Here is a 15,286-nt window from a genome sequence, read left to right on the forward strand (position 1 = left end):
TAAATTGATATGTCTCTTTAATACCATGAATGCGATATGTCATATCTTTCACATTTTTATTTATTTGTTTTCATAAAGAAATTTCGACAAATACCGAACGAATATAATATATATATATATATATATATATATATATATATATATATATATGTATATTGATTTCGAAAAATTCGACATTAAATCGTTAACGAAAGTAAACCGTATGGATATCGATGAAAAAGTTGGGATGGAATAAAAACGTATCATTTAGAAACGAAACACTCAACATAATACGTGGAATGCAAATGATTAAATGCACTGTGTACTCGTTTCAATTATAAACCCAACGCTGTCGTTTACGAGATTCCCGAGAGTGTTACATTATGTATTTGAAAGCAACCAGAAAGAGAGAGAGAGAGAGAGAGAGAGAGAGACAGACAGAGACAGAGAGACAGAAAAAAAAGTGGAAAAGAGAGAGAGAGAGAGAGAAAAAGAAAGAAAGAAATGCTCGATCATGATGAAAATAAAAAATAAGGAAGGAGAAAAGAGGAAAAAGAAGTTTAAAAAAAAAAGAAAAAAAAAGAAAAAAAAAGAAAAGAAATAAACACAGACACCGAGTTGGTAACGCACCGGAAAGGTTTCACACGTTTCTGTATTGGTAAAGAGGGGATGAAAACACAGGAAACGCATTCGTGGAACGCTAACGATGACAAATGAACGCTTATTATCATACCGGACAGTACTGGCGTAGGACAAAAAACCATTCGTTCAAATTAAGAAGTTGATTTGAATTTAATGATGTTTCGTTTACTTGTTTTACTACATTTTTCGCACTTCTCTCATATTCGTCATTTCTTTAGCCGTTTCCTTTACCACCCTTCTGTTCTCTCACCTTTCTCCCGCTCTCGCCACTCCCTCGAAACTGACAATTAACTCCGGCTAGTAAAAATTATATCAATTCGTATTTACGAAGATGTTTGATGACTTTTTCTTTTACTTTTGTCCGTTCGCGCGTGGAACTTTCACGTTCCTATTTGATTTCTTTTCCTTTCATTTTTCCAAAGAGAGTTTCTCGAAGGACGGAAAAGTTCGCAGCGATACCGGCCAGACGAAGAATGGCCGATCATAATTTGACGAGACAAATGGGCCAGACGTTGAAGCAAATGTTTCTTCGGAGCAGCGGCAATCTTTTTACGATGATCGATGTTTTATGCGAGAGGACCAGAAGAAAGAAAAAAGATCGTATCATCGAGGATTAGTCGTTGGCCGCAAAAAATAATATAACATCGGAAGTTACGAGGCAAGCAAGTCTAATGAATCAATAGCAAAGAGAAAAGAAAAAAGTTGAATAGAAAAAGAAAAAGAAAAAAAAAAGAAGAAGGACACAAATTGATATGAATTTACATTTTAGAAAGGTCCATGCATTTATTAATTATTATCATTTTGTTTTTCTTCTTATTTTCATAGAATAATTAATAATGTCAGAATATACGTACGTATGTGTGTTCCCTCATTGACAAATATCAAATTAACAAAATCAATTCGTTTTATTCGAATAATTATAATTTTGATTGCAAAGAAGAAAATTTGCACGGTAGATATTTGACGACGGTAATATATTTTGTAAAAGTAATAAATTTCTTTAGAAAATGATTGAGATTGAACGTAAGTACGTAGCCCGTTGTATCGAAGAAGCCTCGAAACGTTCTTTCTGACGTTGTTTCTTCTTCGTACAAAAGGCACGTGTTAAATACGCGTCACGCTAGCAAACCGTAAGGACGTGCGTTGTACATTAACGGGGACGAAGGCTCGTTACACTCGGTGGGTAGAGCCGGTCGCAGGTAATCCGATTTAATCCTCGCAAAAAGGTGAGTCGAGGGCTCAAGTGGATAAAGCGGGTGTTGCTCGGCCTGTGCAATAGTAGTAGTAATAGTAGTAGTAGTACGTCTCGACGTGTTCTCCAAAGACCCTACGTAAAGACCTTGTGCTTCGAGTGCCGAACCGTAGACTTTTGTAGAAAAGAATGAATGGTTCTACTCGAAAAGGCATTCTTTTCACCTCTTATCTCAAATTGCGAGTTTCCAGAAGCAAATAATTGCCGTACTTACGTTTATCTAATTCGACGTAAAATACGTTCGGAGTAATATGTTAAAGAAATTTGGAAGTGAAAAAAAAAATACGTTTGTTATCATGAAAAAGAACAAAATATACAAATTGGAATATAGAAAATGTTACGAGAGATTATTTAGAGATATTTAAAATTCTTATGAAAATACGAAAGGAGAGATTTATAATTTACATAGAAATTTATTACATACATATTTTTTATATCTCACAAAAATATCTTCTACCTTTTAAAAGCTCAAAATCGCGTGACTTCTAACACTTTATATTTCCCGTTTACATACTCGTTCACTTAATTAATCGCGTATATCCCTCGAAAATTGATACTTCGTTTAAGATCGGCACGTCAAATTCTTATAAAGTACATTCAATTTATACTTTTATTGAATTTGAAAAAGGTACGTACGCGTTGTTAAAGACTTACGTTTTAGGGTAAGTAAGTACCTACTTTGAAAGATCGATGCGAGAAAACGTTAGACGACGTTAGACGACGTTGCCGTCGTTCTGAGAGGGTAATTGCGAGGGGCAGAGCTGAGGGTCTCTCTGCTGAGAAAAATTAATTTCTAGCTTCTTTAAAGTCGCGGCACGTAAACGTGTCTTCCTTAGTGAAGGGATGAGTTTGCGCGAAGGATGGAGAAAAGAGAGAGAGAGAGAGAGAGAGAGAGAGAGAGAGAGAGAGAAGAGATGGTTCGATCAGAAGTCAATAGGATTAACTGGTAGCCTATGTGGAACGAGGTCAAGATCGACTTTTCTCTCGACACCTTCGCCTCTCAAAATGAACTTATAACTTCCGTTCGGAAGAACGAGACGCCGAAAGAGATTACCGGAAGTGGCACTTCCCGGGTAACAAACAGAAACTACCGGTAAACTGCTTTCTGTCTGCCTGCCTCTCTCTCTCTCTCTCTCTCTTTCTCTCTCTCTCTCATTATCGCTCGAATTTTCTTTTTCATTCCTTTTTCTCTCATCATTTTCTTCTTCCTCTCTTCCTTCTACTCTTTTCTTTATTTTTCTTATTCTTTTCACTGCAATGCCTCGATGGTTCGACTAGCAGTTTATAATCTAGTTATTCGACTCACAGCGCATAAACCCTCCGTTGGATTTCTCTCTCTTAGTGACTTTAAAAAGAGAATAAAAAGAAAAAACAAAAGATACGCTTCTCGATATCGGAAACGTTTCTGACCTAGTCCTCTTTTCTTATTTTTCCCACAGTTCTCGCAAGTTGTCGGGGTGAGGAGTGCGGACACGAAGAACTTACGAGGTGCGCTAGGCCTCTCAAGAAGATCAGTAACAACGATCTCAGCTTCGTTACGAAGAAGGAGGATCTTCAAGAGCTATGCCCGTGAGTTTTTCAACTTTGTTAGATCGACTTAACCGAATTTTAATTGGCATCTAATTATATCGACTCTTATTTCTTCTTTTCTTTTTCTTCTATTAACAAGAATAATTTCGAATATTTTCGATTATCTCGAATAGTTGTATTTCGATTTGCGAAATAGACGATTTATTTCGAGTGTGAATAAATTAGAACTGTAATAGTAGAGATTTTTCCTTTTATTTAAAGCTTGCAATTAATCGATATGCATATTGACGTTTCATCTGAATAATTCAAACTACCGTCGATTAATTTATTAATTAGTTCTCATTAGCTCATTACACTATACCAGTGCTACTTCTCGTTAACATTGACCGCTATTGCTAATGAATAGATCCTAAACAAAGCGGATCTAATCGGGACTGATATTACATGAATCGAAATTTCAATCATATCGTTTCGCGTTGCAAATACTTTAAATATGTAAAAGTTTTAGTTGTAATCGTATTTAATTATTATTATTCATTTTTATATATCGAAGCATTTTTCTTAGTAAAAATCGATGCTCCTCTCAACTCCCATAATCTATGGCTTTAACGTTGGACGATATCTTGTCGAAGTAGCATACGTACATAGGAAGCTTACGTCGAAACATCTTAAATCTAGTTCTTTAAGACCGGCTTTCCTACCAGATGGTTTTCTTACGAAAAATCCTCGATTTCATTTTGGTTTTTCCATGTTGGTTGATTTGTATCGCAAACGTGGTAATCTTAAATTCCGTACTCGTATAGAACTTATCTTTGTGGCACCACGAAAAGTGTCTCTCGACGATTTTCCTTCTTATCTGGAGCTTCTTTTAAATTTTTCTTTTTTTCCTTTCTTTTCTCTCTCTCTCTCTCTCTCTCTCTCTCTCTCTCTTTCGCGCGCGATTTCTTTTTCCTTTTTCTTCTCTTTTTATCTTTTATTATTATCCCTCTAAAGAAAATGATGTAATCGAATTACTTCACACGCAGCGTCCACATTTTCCGCATTAAACGTGCCAGAAAGGGCCTTTAACCGCGCCATCGATAATTTCATTAAAAAGCGAGAACACGCGTGGCTTGTTTGGCATTATAACTCGTAATCCGAGTATGCTCGAACCATCCCAGAGTATAATGGACCAACCTCGATGTCATATGAGTCCTCGGACCGCAATGAAAATCGCATTAACGGCCTGGACCTAGACGATTATATGGAATAAAAGAGGAGAACAACCGAATGGCGTCATGCATTTTCGGACTTGTATTCTCCTCTTTGATTTTTATTCGTTGATTCTCCTACATTCGTTGTACTATTTTTATTTTTCAAAAGAGAACAAAATTTGTTTCGAAAATTCTTTACAATTTTATAAGATACGAAGAAAAAACGAAAACCGATAAAGAAAGATCAAAATAATGTATTCTATAAATCGTACGTAATCCCGACGGAACGTTCACAAAAATCGAAAATATATTTATTCTGAAAAATAAAATATTATCAACAGTATAGTTTCACTGAATGCCATTGTAGCAACTCGTTGATATTTCTAAATTAATATGAGCTAATTGGGATTAAATTAAAGCTTATAAATTAACGATGTTTTATAGTTTTAAGTGAATTTGTCAAGATTTATATAAACATGAGATACTATTCATAATTCATCTGATACCACGAATCATATTTCATGAAAAAGTAGTCGTAAATTTAATTACGTAAAACGTTTGAATAAAAAGTATTAGCTTATGTATGCAATAACAAACAAAGTAGAAAATTAAAATATAGAATATTAATGATCGTTATCTTATTTTATATACAATATATATATATATATATATATATATATATATATATATAACTTTCATATGTAAAATTTCAATTAAAGTTGGCTAGCTCGTTGAATTGAACGAGCGTATAATAAATTATAAATGAAAGTACGCACATAGGTTAACTTTAGCTTTACCATTTTCTTCTCCGAGTGCCTCGGGTAAGTCGAGTTTCGACGATTTTCTCGCGTGTGCAGGATTGAAATTGAAATCTGAAATTTAGATGCCTTTCGCCCTTCGGCAAGGTAACGTCTTGCTGCAAAGCCTAAACCATTTTTCGCGTTACAGAGAAATGTAAAGAAAGCACGTAGAAAATTCTTTTTCGACGTTGAAGCCTTGACTTGCAGTATTGTTCAAGGTCGCGAGCTACCTCGATACTCGAGGTGAAGTAGGTACCTAGTTATATTGAAAGTTCTGAAGAAGATGTAGATTGAGTGGATGAAGGAAAAAAATGAAAAAAAAGAAAGGTCAAATTCGTAAGAAAGAAAGAGATAGCGAGAGAGAGAGAGAGAGAGAGAGAGAGAGAGAGAGAAGAAAGGAAGCATGGAAGCTTTTTAATATATATTCTTTTATCTCTTTTCTCTACCTTGCCTCTTATCTTATATCATAAGAATCGCGATTTCCTTGATTTTTTTCTTCCTTCCTTTTTCTCTACGAATTCTATAAAACTTTCATTGACACTAAAATTATAAACTTATTTACGACTCAACCTAAAGAGAATAGGAATCAGAAGAGAAAAGGAACATTTAGATATTGAAGGAAAGCATATAATAATAATTATATCATTTCGAAAGAAAAAAATTTTACTGGAGTTAATACAAATTTTCATTTGAAATTAGCGAACCACTCTATATCCTCTTAAACGAAATTAGAAAATTGTCTAATTTCACTTACACGTTCTTTCGTATCCTCAAATTCAAAGTTAATACTTCGATATTAGCTTTTCTTTGTGGTTGTTCTTAACTGATCCAATATATACGCTTATACGCATACATATACATACATCCAAATTTAATTCAAATATTCGAGGAACCAAAGCAATGATGATACGATTTCAATTAGGCCAAAATCAATTAGTTAAATGAAATCGATTGCATCGAATATTCGAAGGGAGAGAAAATACATTTTACAAAGCATATTAACAAATTTTCTATTTCCCGTTTTCTTTGTCGATCTTTCCAGAGATATCCAGGCTGGCATGAAGTGCATCAAGACATACACCGTCAAGTGCATGAAGGACAAACAGAGGGAACACTTTAACTCTTTGTACACGGGAACAAACCAAGCGATTATGGAACTTTGCCAGGATGGTCCTTACCAGGACGGTAAGTGCGCTGGACCGTCTTAACGTTCGAGTTTCGCGGCCGTGCAATTTCCTCGAGAAAATCGATAAATTCAAGACGCATTCGAGATAGCCATTTCGCCGGTTACTGCGTTCTGTCCTTTACGGAATCAAAGGAAATCCCTTTTCTCTCTCTCTCTCTCTCTCTCCCTCCCTCCCTCTCTCCCTCTACTTCTCTCTCTCTCGTTTTCGGCAATTCAGTCTTCTACATACATGTATATGTGTATACGAGTATGCGAGAGAGAGAGATAGATAGATAGAAGGAGAGAGAGAGAGAAAGAGAGAGAGAGAGAGAAAGACGATACACGCGCGATATTCCCGTAATCTCGAGAGTGCCGAATGCATTATTGAGTCGAGTGCCGGTCGCTATCTCTGACCGTGCCGTATCCCTCTAATCTCGAAACACAGAGATAGCTCGAAACTAGCCGCGTGATCTCTCTCCCCTTCTCCCTTCCTCTCCCTCTCTCTCTGTCTCTCTCTCTCCCTCCCACCCTCCCTCTATCTTCACTTATCGGATATCTTATTGGATCACATCGCATCGGTTTCGCACGAACGATGACCCAACCTTTCTACGATGTAATTTAATATATCTACTATTTGACGTACTTTTTTCTCGAGTTACAATGATTTAACTTAAACGTTCGGCCATCCATTTCTTTCTTTGTAATTATTTAACAGATCGGTTGTATTAATAAATGAAGACGAGAGTTATTTTATCTTCCTCCGGGTCTCGTTGTTTTTAATACTATAATGTAATATTTATCGTTTGAATGTTCATGATACTTATGAACACTTTGATGTATTTCTGATTTCAGAGTATCTGCAACACGCACCCTGTATGCAGAAAGTTAGGAATGAGTATGATCTCTGTTACAAGAAATACGAGAAGACCACTCAAGGAATGGAGAGAGAAAATCGTACGGGAGGTGCTAACAGTTCTCTCAAATCGGTTTGTTGGTAAGTGAGGTATTCTGTATACGAGGGAAAGAAACGGAGGAAGGAGAGTTATAAAGTGAGAGAATTTTAGTTTATTTAACAAATAATTTGAATGTTTAATATCATTTTTTTTTCTTTTTCTTTTTTTTTCGTTATATTTTTTAGAAGATCTTATTATCGTCTTCACATTGACATTTATCTTTTCGTTATTTGATTTTGCGAGGAAAGAGATCGATAAATTAAAGTAGCCAGCTTTGTCGTTGACTTCTCTCGCAATCTTTATCTTTTCTCTTTTATTTCTTTCACGTCGGAAGTTTCACTTTATCGCGATACGTTTCTCGAATCGAAATTCATTGACGTTGAACGTCGAAACGCTGAGTGCGCTCAGATTTCTACGAAATTTGATCTTTAATTTATATCATTGAAATCGTTCGTATTCATTGTTTGTATCCGGTTCTCTTTATTCTTGTTAAAGTTTAGTAAAATACTACTTGAAACGGGATGGTATGTCAATGTTTCAAGTGTGCATGTTGAAATTGAATATTTAACAAATATTTTTAAAGTTAATTACATTCCATATCTTTTCAAATATTTTTACATAACAATTATTTGTTTATTGAAAACATTCGTACAGAACGAATTTATTTTTTAATGTTATTTCGTTCGAATAAATAGGATATTGAATTTCAGCGATTATCCGAGATAAACCTATCGAATTTATATCCATATTCCGTGTTTCATTTGATACATTTTTTTTATCCATTTATTCACTTTCAATACTTTTTATATAATAAACCAAATAACATCACGAGTCACGATGGATCTCATTAACATAACAAGACTAAACAAGTACCAAAATAACATAAATACATAATCTCTCTAATCGCAAAAATTTACTAAAATTATACTATTTGAAACGCTAATTTTCTCTCTCTCTCTCTTTCTCTCTTTTTTTTTCTTCTTTTTCCCTTTGCATACATTTTTCACATTTTTTCATCGTCAAAAACTACGTCAAATTTTACCTTGAAATATCACAAATATTATCATTAGAATAACTCATTTTTTATTAACTGACTTAAAAGCATAGTTTAAGTAGATTTAAATGATCATAAATCCTTCTTGTTCGGTAAATGAGCCCGTGTTTTGATAACTCTCGATTTTTCTTATTTCTTTTTTTTCTTAACTCAAAGCAACCTTGACATCGTCTTAATACTTTCAACGAAGTCTTGCATGAATTTTCATACGTAATGAATGGAAAATAAACATACTTGTCGCTTATGTGCATTGATCTAATAAAAGTTCAGGCGGTCATATATGAAAAATCATGAGTGTCAATAGACTCACGAGAAGAAACGCAACTAGATATTAATAGATAATAAATATCTGTCGTAGATATCGTCTTTTGAAAGTTCATTTTTCAACGCTTTGCCAGTTGCGCACGCGCATTCACAGAAACGATATTTCCACTTCCTCGGATCTTCTCTCTTTCTCTTCCCTTCTCTCTCTCTCTCTCTCTCTCTCTCTCTCTCTCTCTTTTTCCCAAAGGATGCACGAGTTCAAAAGCTGCAACAGACCGTGTTAGAGATAGGCTAATGACATTACACTCTATGTACATCCATCAACCTGAAAACCTGCCTTGTGTATTTACACGCGGTTGTTCGCGAGATCACAACGGCGAAACGACACGACGAGAAAACTGAGAAGACTCATTCTCTATATTTCGTTCTCTCTTTGATCAGCAAATACATTTTTTCTATTCGGTTCGGTCTAGCTTCGGTATTCATCGATCATTTGAATATTTTACAAAAAAAACTATTTTTAAATTTTCATTTGTATGATTGAATATTTTGATACTATATCGTGTAATATTAATAATTGTTAGAAAAGTATGTATATCATAATCATTTGTCGGATAAAAATTATTTTTTACGAATATAAGAAAGAAACCATCGTAGATACACAATTTGGAAAACAATTGCGTTTAATTACATGACACATTTATTATGAGATATAAGGACGTTGAAAGCAACATTGAATAACAATTTAACAAGATGAAATTTCAATGGTTTTTTCCAATCTGTCTGTTGCAGTGCCTTCAAGGAATATCTAGAGTGTTCGCATCATACGGTACGCCGACAGTGTGGCGATGACACGGCGCGATTCACAAAGGAATTCCTCGACAGGATGTCAGATTCGCTTTTGAAGGTAAATATTTGCTACTTTTATCCTGGAGTGGAAAAGTTGTCGCTAAAGTAGCGTCGTCTACTGCAGCAACTTCACGTCACTTTGTCCTTTTTTTTCTCTTTCTCTTTTTCTTATTTTCCAATCTTTTGTGACACACGAATCGATTAGCTCCAACCAGTGACCTAATTTTCAAGACTTGATATCCTAGGTTTTAACGTCAACTTTTTCCCTTTCCTTTCTTTCTCTTGGATCTCGACCGTGTTATTTAATATCTGTCATATTTATAATGCATTTGAACAAAAACTTTTGTTTTCATTTTATTTAAATCCATAATGGACCGTCAAAATTATTTATTCAACTTGTTCCCATCGATCTCGAATGGAACCAGAGACGATAACGAAGCATTTTTGTTTTTCCCTTTTTCCGTTTCAGACGCATTGTGCATCGTACAGCCAAAAGGAGTGCGCGATGGAAAGCGGAGCTGATCGAACGTGGAGAAATATCGAGTTGATCTTGCCAATGGTGTTTGTTTTTCTCGCGAGGTATTTCACGTAAACGTCCATGCGTTCGCTAGCCTCCATGGACGTCACCGATGATGCCGGAAAGAAGGGCAATTTCCGTGCAGGCCCTTCGAAGGGGCTATATTTTCGAAAGAAACGATGTCGGTCGAGAGGAGGAAAGATGCTAGAAAGACCAACAACGATTTTTCTTTTTTTTTCCTTTTTCTTTCTTTTTGGAAGACCAACGAATAAAAAGGAATAAAGGAAGAAAAAGAAGATGAAGAAATGCATACACGGGAAGAGAGAGAGAGAGAGACGAGAATAACGATGACGAGATGAGCGAGACGAGCCGGAAGATTCTCTTCTATACGAGAAAGCGTCGCTCGTTTCTGCTTCGGTACGCGGCTTGATGCGACTCGACGAATTTTCGTGTGGAGGGCCATAAAGAGGAAGAGCAATTCTTTGTTGAAAAGGAAAGAAAGAAAAGGAGGAAAAAAGAAAGAAAACCCACTTGTTCCTTCCGGTTACGTATTCGTTTCCTTTCGGAACCGCAAAAACATCCGATTATCGTTCTCAAGAAACATGGCTGCTCGTTGATCTCGTTTGGAAATGATGTTCGCCATTTAAAAGTTATCATCAATCGTCGTCGTCAATATTATTACATATAATCATCGTCCTCATTCAAGTTGAATATTCTTCTGAACACTTTCCGTGATACATTACGATCTATTAGAATTAGATAAGTATAAGGATCCTCGTTACTTATACAATATATTCGCGTCGCCGTTAATCGTGTTAGATTAGACTCGTCGTTCGATATAAACGGACAACGAAGGACCAGAAAGTTGATGATGATGGACTGATTGTGAGTTCGGCTGTTCGTTCAATCTGAATCGGATTCTGTTTTCTTTTCTTTTCTCCTTCTTTTTTTTTCTTTCGTCGTGATAAAGAAATAACGTAGAAAAAATGAAAGAAGAAGAGAAAGAAGACGAAAATGAAGGTGAAGATGAAGAAGAAGGGGAAGAAGAACTCGCACTTCCTTTCGAGGAAAACGTTAGCTACTCTACTTCGTTATCGAAAAGCCGATCCTTTCGAGAAGATCGTAAGCGCGAGAGAAATAGAGATGTATATACCTACATTTACCTCTATATATGTATTTATATACCCATGAAGAAGGAGAAGAAAAGAAGTACGTTCCGGCGTCGAAGCACGTGCCGTTTCCGGAGAAGGAAGGAGAACGTGCACGAAGAGGAATACTGATCTTTCTTCGGGAAGTAGCAAGTTTTCCACTAGGAACGATAGAAAAAGGGACGTATCACTCGACGAGTAGAGCACTGGTATTGGTCCGTTCGGGGTTATTCATCGAAACGACATCTTCTTTGCGAGGACAAAGATGGATGAAAGGAAGAAAAAGAAGAAGGTGAAAAAAAGAAGAGGAAAAAGGAGAAACAGTGAAGGTTTTCTTCGTACAAACGTCCTTTCTTTCAATCTTTTTTTCTCTTTTTCTATTTTATTCTCTTTTTTGTTTTTTCTTTCTCTTTCTTTTTCTATCTCTCTTTCTATCTATCTATCTAGGTAGGTAAAGTCTTCTCGTAGCTCTCATTTTCTACAACTGTGCTTTTCATTCTCTCTTTCATTTTTATTCATCACCTGAAAGAGACTAGAACGAAAGGGAGACGCGAAAACGAAGAAAAACGAAGAATAAGAATCGTTAATGGAAACGTTTCTCGTGTCTCGATCGCGATCATAACTGCTTTCCTTTGATAAGATTCTCTTTCTTTTTCGAATACGCTATCGGAAACGTTTTAAAAACCAATCGTTCTCGTTTCTGTCTTTCCCAAAATCTAAATTCGTCGTTTTTCCTAATCTCTACTTTCTCATAAAGTTCTACACGCGTAAAAATCTTCCGATCTCATTCGTATATTTCTTATTGGTATGGCCGATGAATGTATTTAATGTTTGATCATCGATTTCATAGTTAATGAGAAGATTAATGTTCTTTCCCGGACACTCGATATCCAAAGAAATTTCTTATGAACTTTCGAAAAAATCCTATTTATTATCAAATAAAAATAGAAGGGGAAGGAGAAACGATTTAACACGGAAAGAGACGAATAACTCGATTTGAATTTGTTAGACGTCATCATCTTTTTAATATTCATTAATACAATTCGTTTACGTCAATACACGAAATTAATCATCGAAATTTTGCTAAAGATAAAACGATTTTGTATTTTTCGTCTGCTTTCTTTCTCAATTCGTAAGATCTAGTAGAAAGTGTGAAAGGGTCGGAAGAGAGAGAGAGAGAAATGAAAAGTCACCTTTAAACGTAATTAACCATGATCGCGTCTAATGCGCACGAACGCACTGCATTACGTCATAATAGGGAAATCGCGGTACTTTATCGAGCGCTCTTTGATGTGTATCGTGTATAACATCACTTAACGATGGTCAGCCATAATCGGATTTAAATCCCTCGAGACATCCCGCCTTTAGCCGACGCCATTCTACACACGCTCGAGTATATATTATTCTCGCGAGATGTTCGATCTACGACCACGTCAATTTTCTTAGATTAACGATCATCTAGAAGAGAAAAAAGGAAATGAGAAAAGAAATTCACGCAGATTATAACATATTTCTCGAACTGTGTGTGGTAATTCATAGTCGAATCAAACGACAATAATTTCTCGTACTATTTTTATGGAATAATAATTCATTCAAAGTATTCGTTTCTTTTTTCTTCCTACAAATACATCTCTATAAATAATCGAAATAAAAATAATCATATTATTTACTTCAATTGATGCTTCATATTAAAAGTGTCAAATTAACGTCGTTGCCGATTATCACACAAATTTGATAAAAATTCTAAAACATTGATTCAATTATTTTAAGAAACATTTTACAACATACTTTTGTGTAAATTCTTTTTTTTCTTGTGCAAGATTTTATATGAAAGGAATCATCGGTTTTTTCTTTATTAAACGATTTTTGTCTTTAATCTGAAAAACAAATAGCAGTATTTTTTTTTTTTTTTTCATTAAAACGATTGCAATTATTAAAACATAAGTATGCGTGTTTTCACGGCATCCCACCGATTTGTGTCTACTCTACTAAAGAGACCGAATATATGTACATGTAATATAAGTCAAGAAAAAATTCCATAGAGAAAAAGGGATAGAGAAAAAGAGAGAAAGAGAGAGATAGAGAAAATGTTCTCTTACGTACGTATTTCTTTGCCAGTATAAAAAGGATTTAACATTTTAATACGCCGTACTTTATCGTTCTCTCGAAAAGCTTTCCGACGACGGACGCCAACGTTCCTTCGTAGAAATCTTCACGACGAAGATAAAATGGCGAGGGGAATGGGATGGGATGGGGTGGGATGGGGTGATGGTTGGGGGAGATCATCGAAGAAATATTTAAAGTGAATGGAAACGTTCGCGAGAGAGAGAGAGAGAGAGAGAGAGAGAGAGAGAGAGAGAGAGAGAGAGATTTTGTATGGTATAATGTATGTATGTATGTATGTATGTATGTATGCATGTACGTATCTTTTTGTACGTATGTGTTACCTGGAATACGATTGGAGAACGCAGTTTTCTTTGCTCGTAACTTATGTATGTAGGTGTGTGTATGCGTGTACATATATCTATTATCGATGATGTGTATTTACCAGTATATTAGATCATAAGTATTATAAAAAAGAGATTTAGATTCGTAGAAACACGTTATACGTCCTAAATTTATGTAGGTTTTAACAATGAGGAGTAGTATTATTGCGCACGAAGAGTCTCATGATAAAAATAAAAAGTGTACCTTTTACCTTGAAGCACGTGAATGTGAACGTATGAAAGAGAAATAGAAAGAGAGATAGAGAGAAAAAGAGAAAGAGAGGAAAAGAGAAAACGTTGCTTCGATTTCCGGATATAAGAGATAGTAAGAAGGTATTACAGCAATATGATAGGTGGAAAGCGAAGAACGTCAACGATGTTTCCTTCCGATTTATCCATATTATGTATATCCAGGTAAAAAGGGAGCAGTCACTTCGAATGCAAAAGAGAGTATTTATTTGTAAAATAAATAAATAAATATATATATATACACACACACACATATATATATATATACACATATAATATGAAATCGCTATGTAAATATAACATAGAGCTACTCGGTATCGAGTCGAACTAATTGTAAGATAACTTAATACATTAATACGTTCTCAATAAAAGTCGATTATTTTTCGTTAATCATGCGAATTAATTATTCCATCCTTCAACAAATACAAATTATATATAAGATAGTAAAATATTTATTTAATAGATAACATCTCATAAATCATTGATATATTTTAGAATATTCTACGAGTATTTCACAATGATCGAATTAAATGGAATGTTCCATGGATAAATGAAGAATATTTATTTCGTGAAATATCACTTGCGATATGTATGTGTGCGCGTATACGCGCGCGCGTGTGTATGTGTGTGTGAATGAAACGCAAATGGTAAAAAATTTTCATAGGAATCGCCGAGAAAATTAAATTTTTCAACGAACATGCCAAAGAGTTAGGAGGATAACGTTTTGCCCTTTTCGAGAAGAAACATACCAATGGGGTAGGGTAACTCGGAGTAGAGAGAAAAATACGGCTCTCGTGTGTATACTCGAATCGTTTCACATCTTTGCCTACACTCGCATCTACTACCTTTGGATATCCCTTTGGATTTTGATGAGGACTGAACGGATAGATATGTGTGTATATATGTGTATATATATGTATGTATATATAATACGCATATATAGGTATATACATATACATATATGTATATATATGGATAGGTAGGTATCGAGAACGTACTGAAATTTAGTGGTACAAGGGACCAGTGTATTATTCCGTTCGATCGAGAGACGAAAAGCGTCGAAGCACGCGTCGAATTTCACGCTTATGGTAATCGTACCGGAAACATGTCTCGTAGATTCGAAGGTACGAAGTCGAGTTAATCGTTGGAGTATGCTAGTCCTGGAGAGTGGAATGACAGAGAGGGAAAGAGAGAGAGTGAGAGAG

At 35.2% G+C, this 15,286-nt stretch overlaps 1 protein-coding gene and 1 long non-coding RNA gene across 2 annotated transcripts in view; both read left to right on the forward strand.

Moving 5' to 3' along the window:
* Positions 1-14,471, forward strand: part of LOC127071237 (uncharacterized) — a 220,056-nt gene extending 205,585 nt beyond the window's left edge. Inside the window, exon 2 of the long non-coding RNA XR_007784951.1 lies at positions 13,704-14,471. This is a non-coding gene — a long non-coding RNA (uncharacterized LOC127071237). The remainder of the gene's footprint in view (positions 1-13,703) is intronic.
* Positions 1-14,471, forward strand: part of LOC127071188 (uncharacterized) — a 32,910-nt gene extending 18,439 nt beyond the window's left edge. Inside the window, exons 2-6 of the mRNA XM_051010162.1 lie at positions 3,313-3,442; positions 6,439-6,581; positions 7,414-7,555; positions 9,625-9,739; positions 10,151-14,471. Coding sequence (XP_050866119.1) covers positions 3,313-3,442; positions 6,439-6,581; positions 7,414-7,555; positions 9,625-9,739; positions 10,151-10,273 — 653 coding nt within the window. The 3' untranslated portion in view covers positions 10,274-14,471. The remainder of the gene's footprint in view (positions 1-3,312; positions 3,443-6,438; positions 6,582-7,413; positions 7,556-9,624; positions 9,740-10,150) is intronic.
* Positions 14,472-15,286: the final 815 nt, after the last annotated feature.

The sequence above is a fragment of the Vespula vulgaris genome, chromosome 1 (genome assembly GCF_905475345.1).
Source record: "Vespula vulgaris chromosome 1, iyVesVulg1.1, whole genome shotgun sequence".
Taxonomy (NCBI): domain Eukaryota; kingdom Metazoa; phylum Arthropoda; class Insecta; order Hymenoptera; family Vespidae; genus Vespula; species Vespula vulgaris.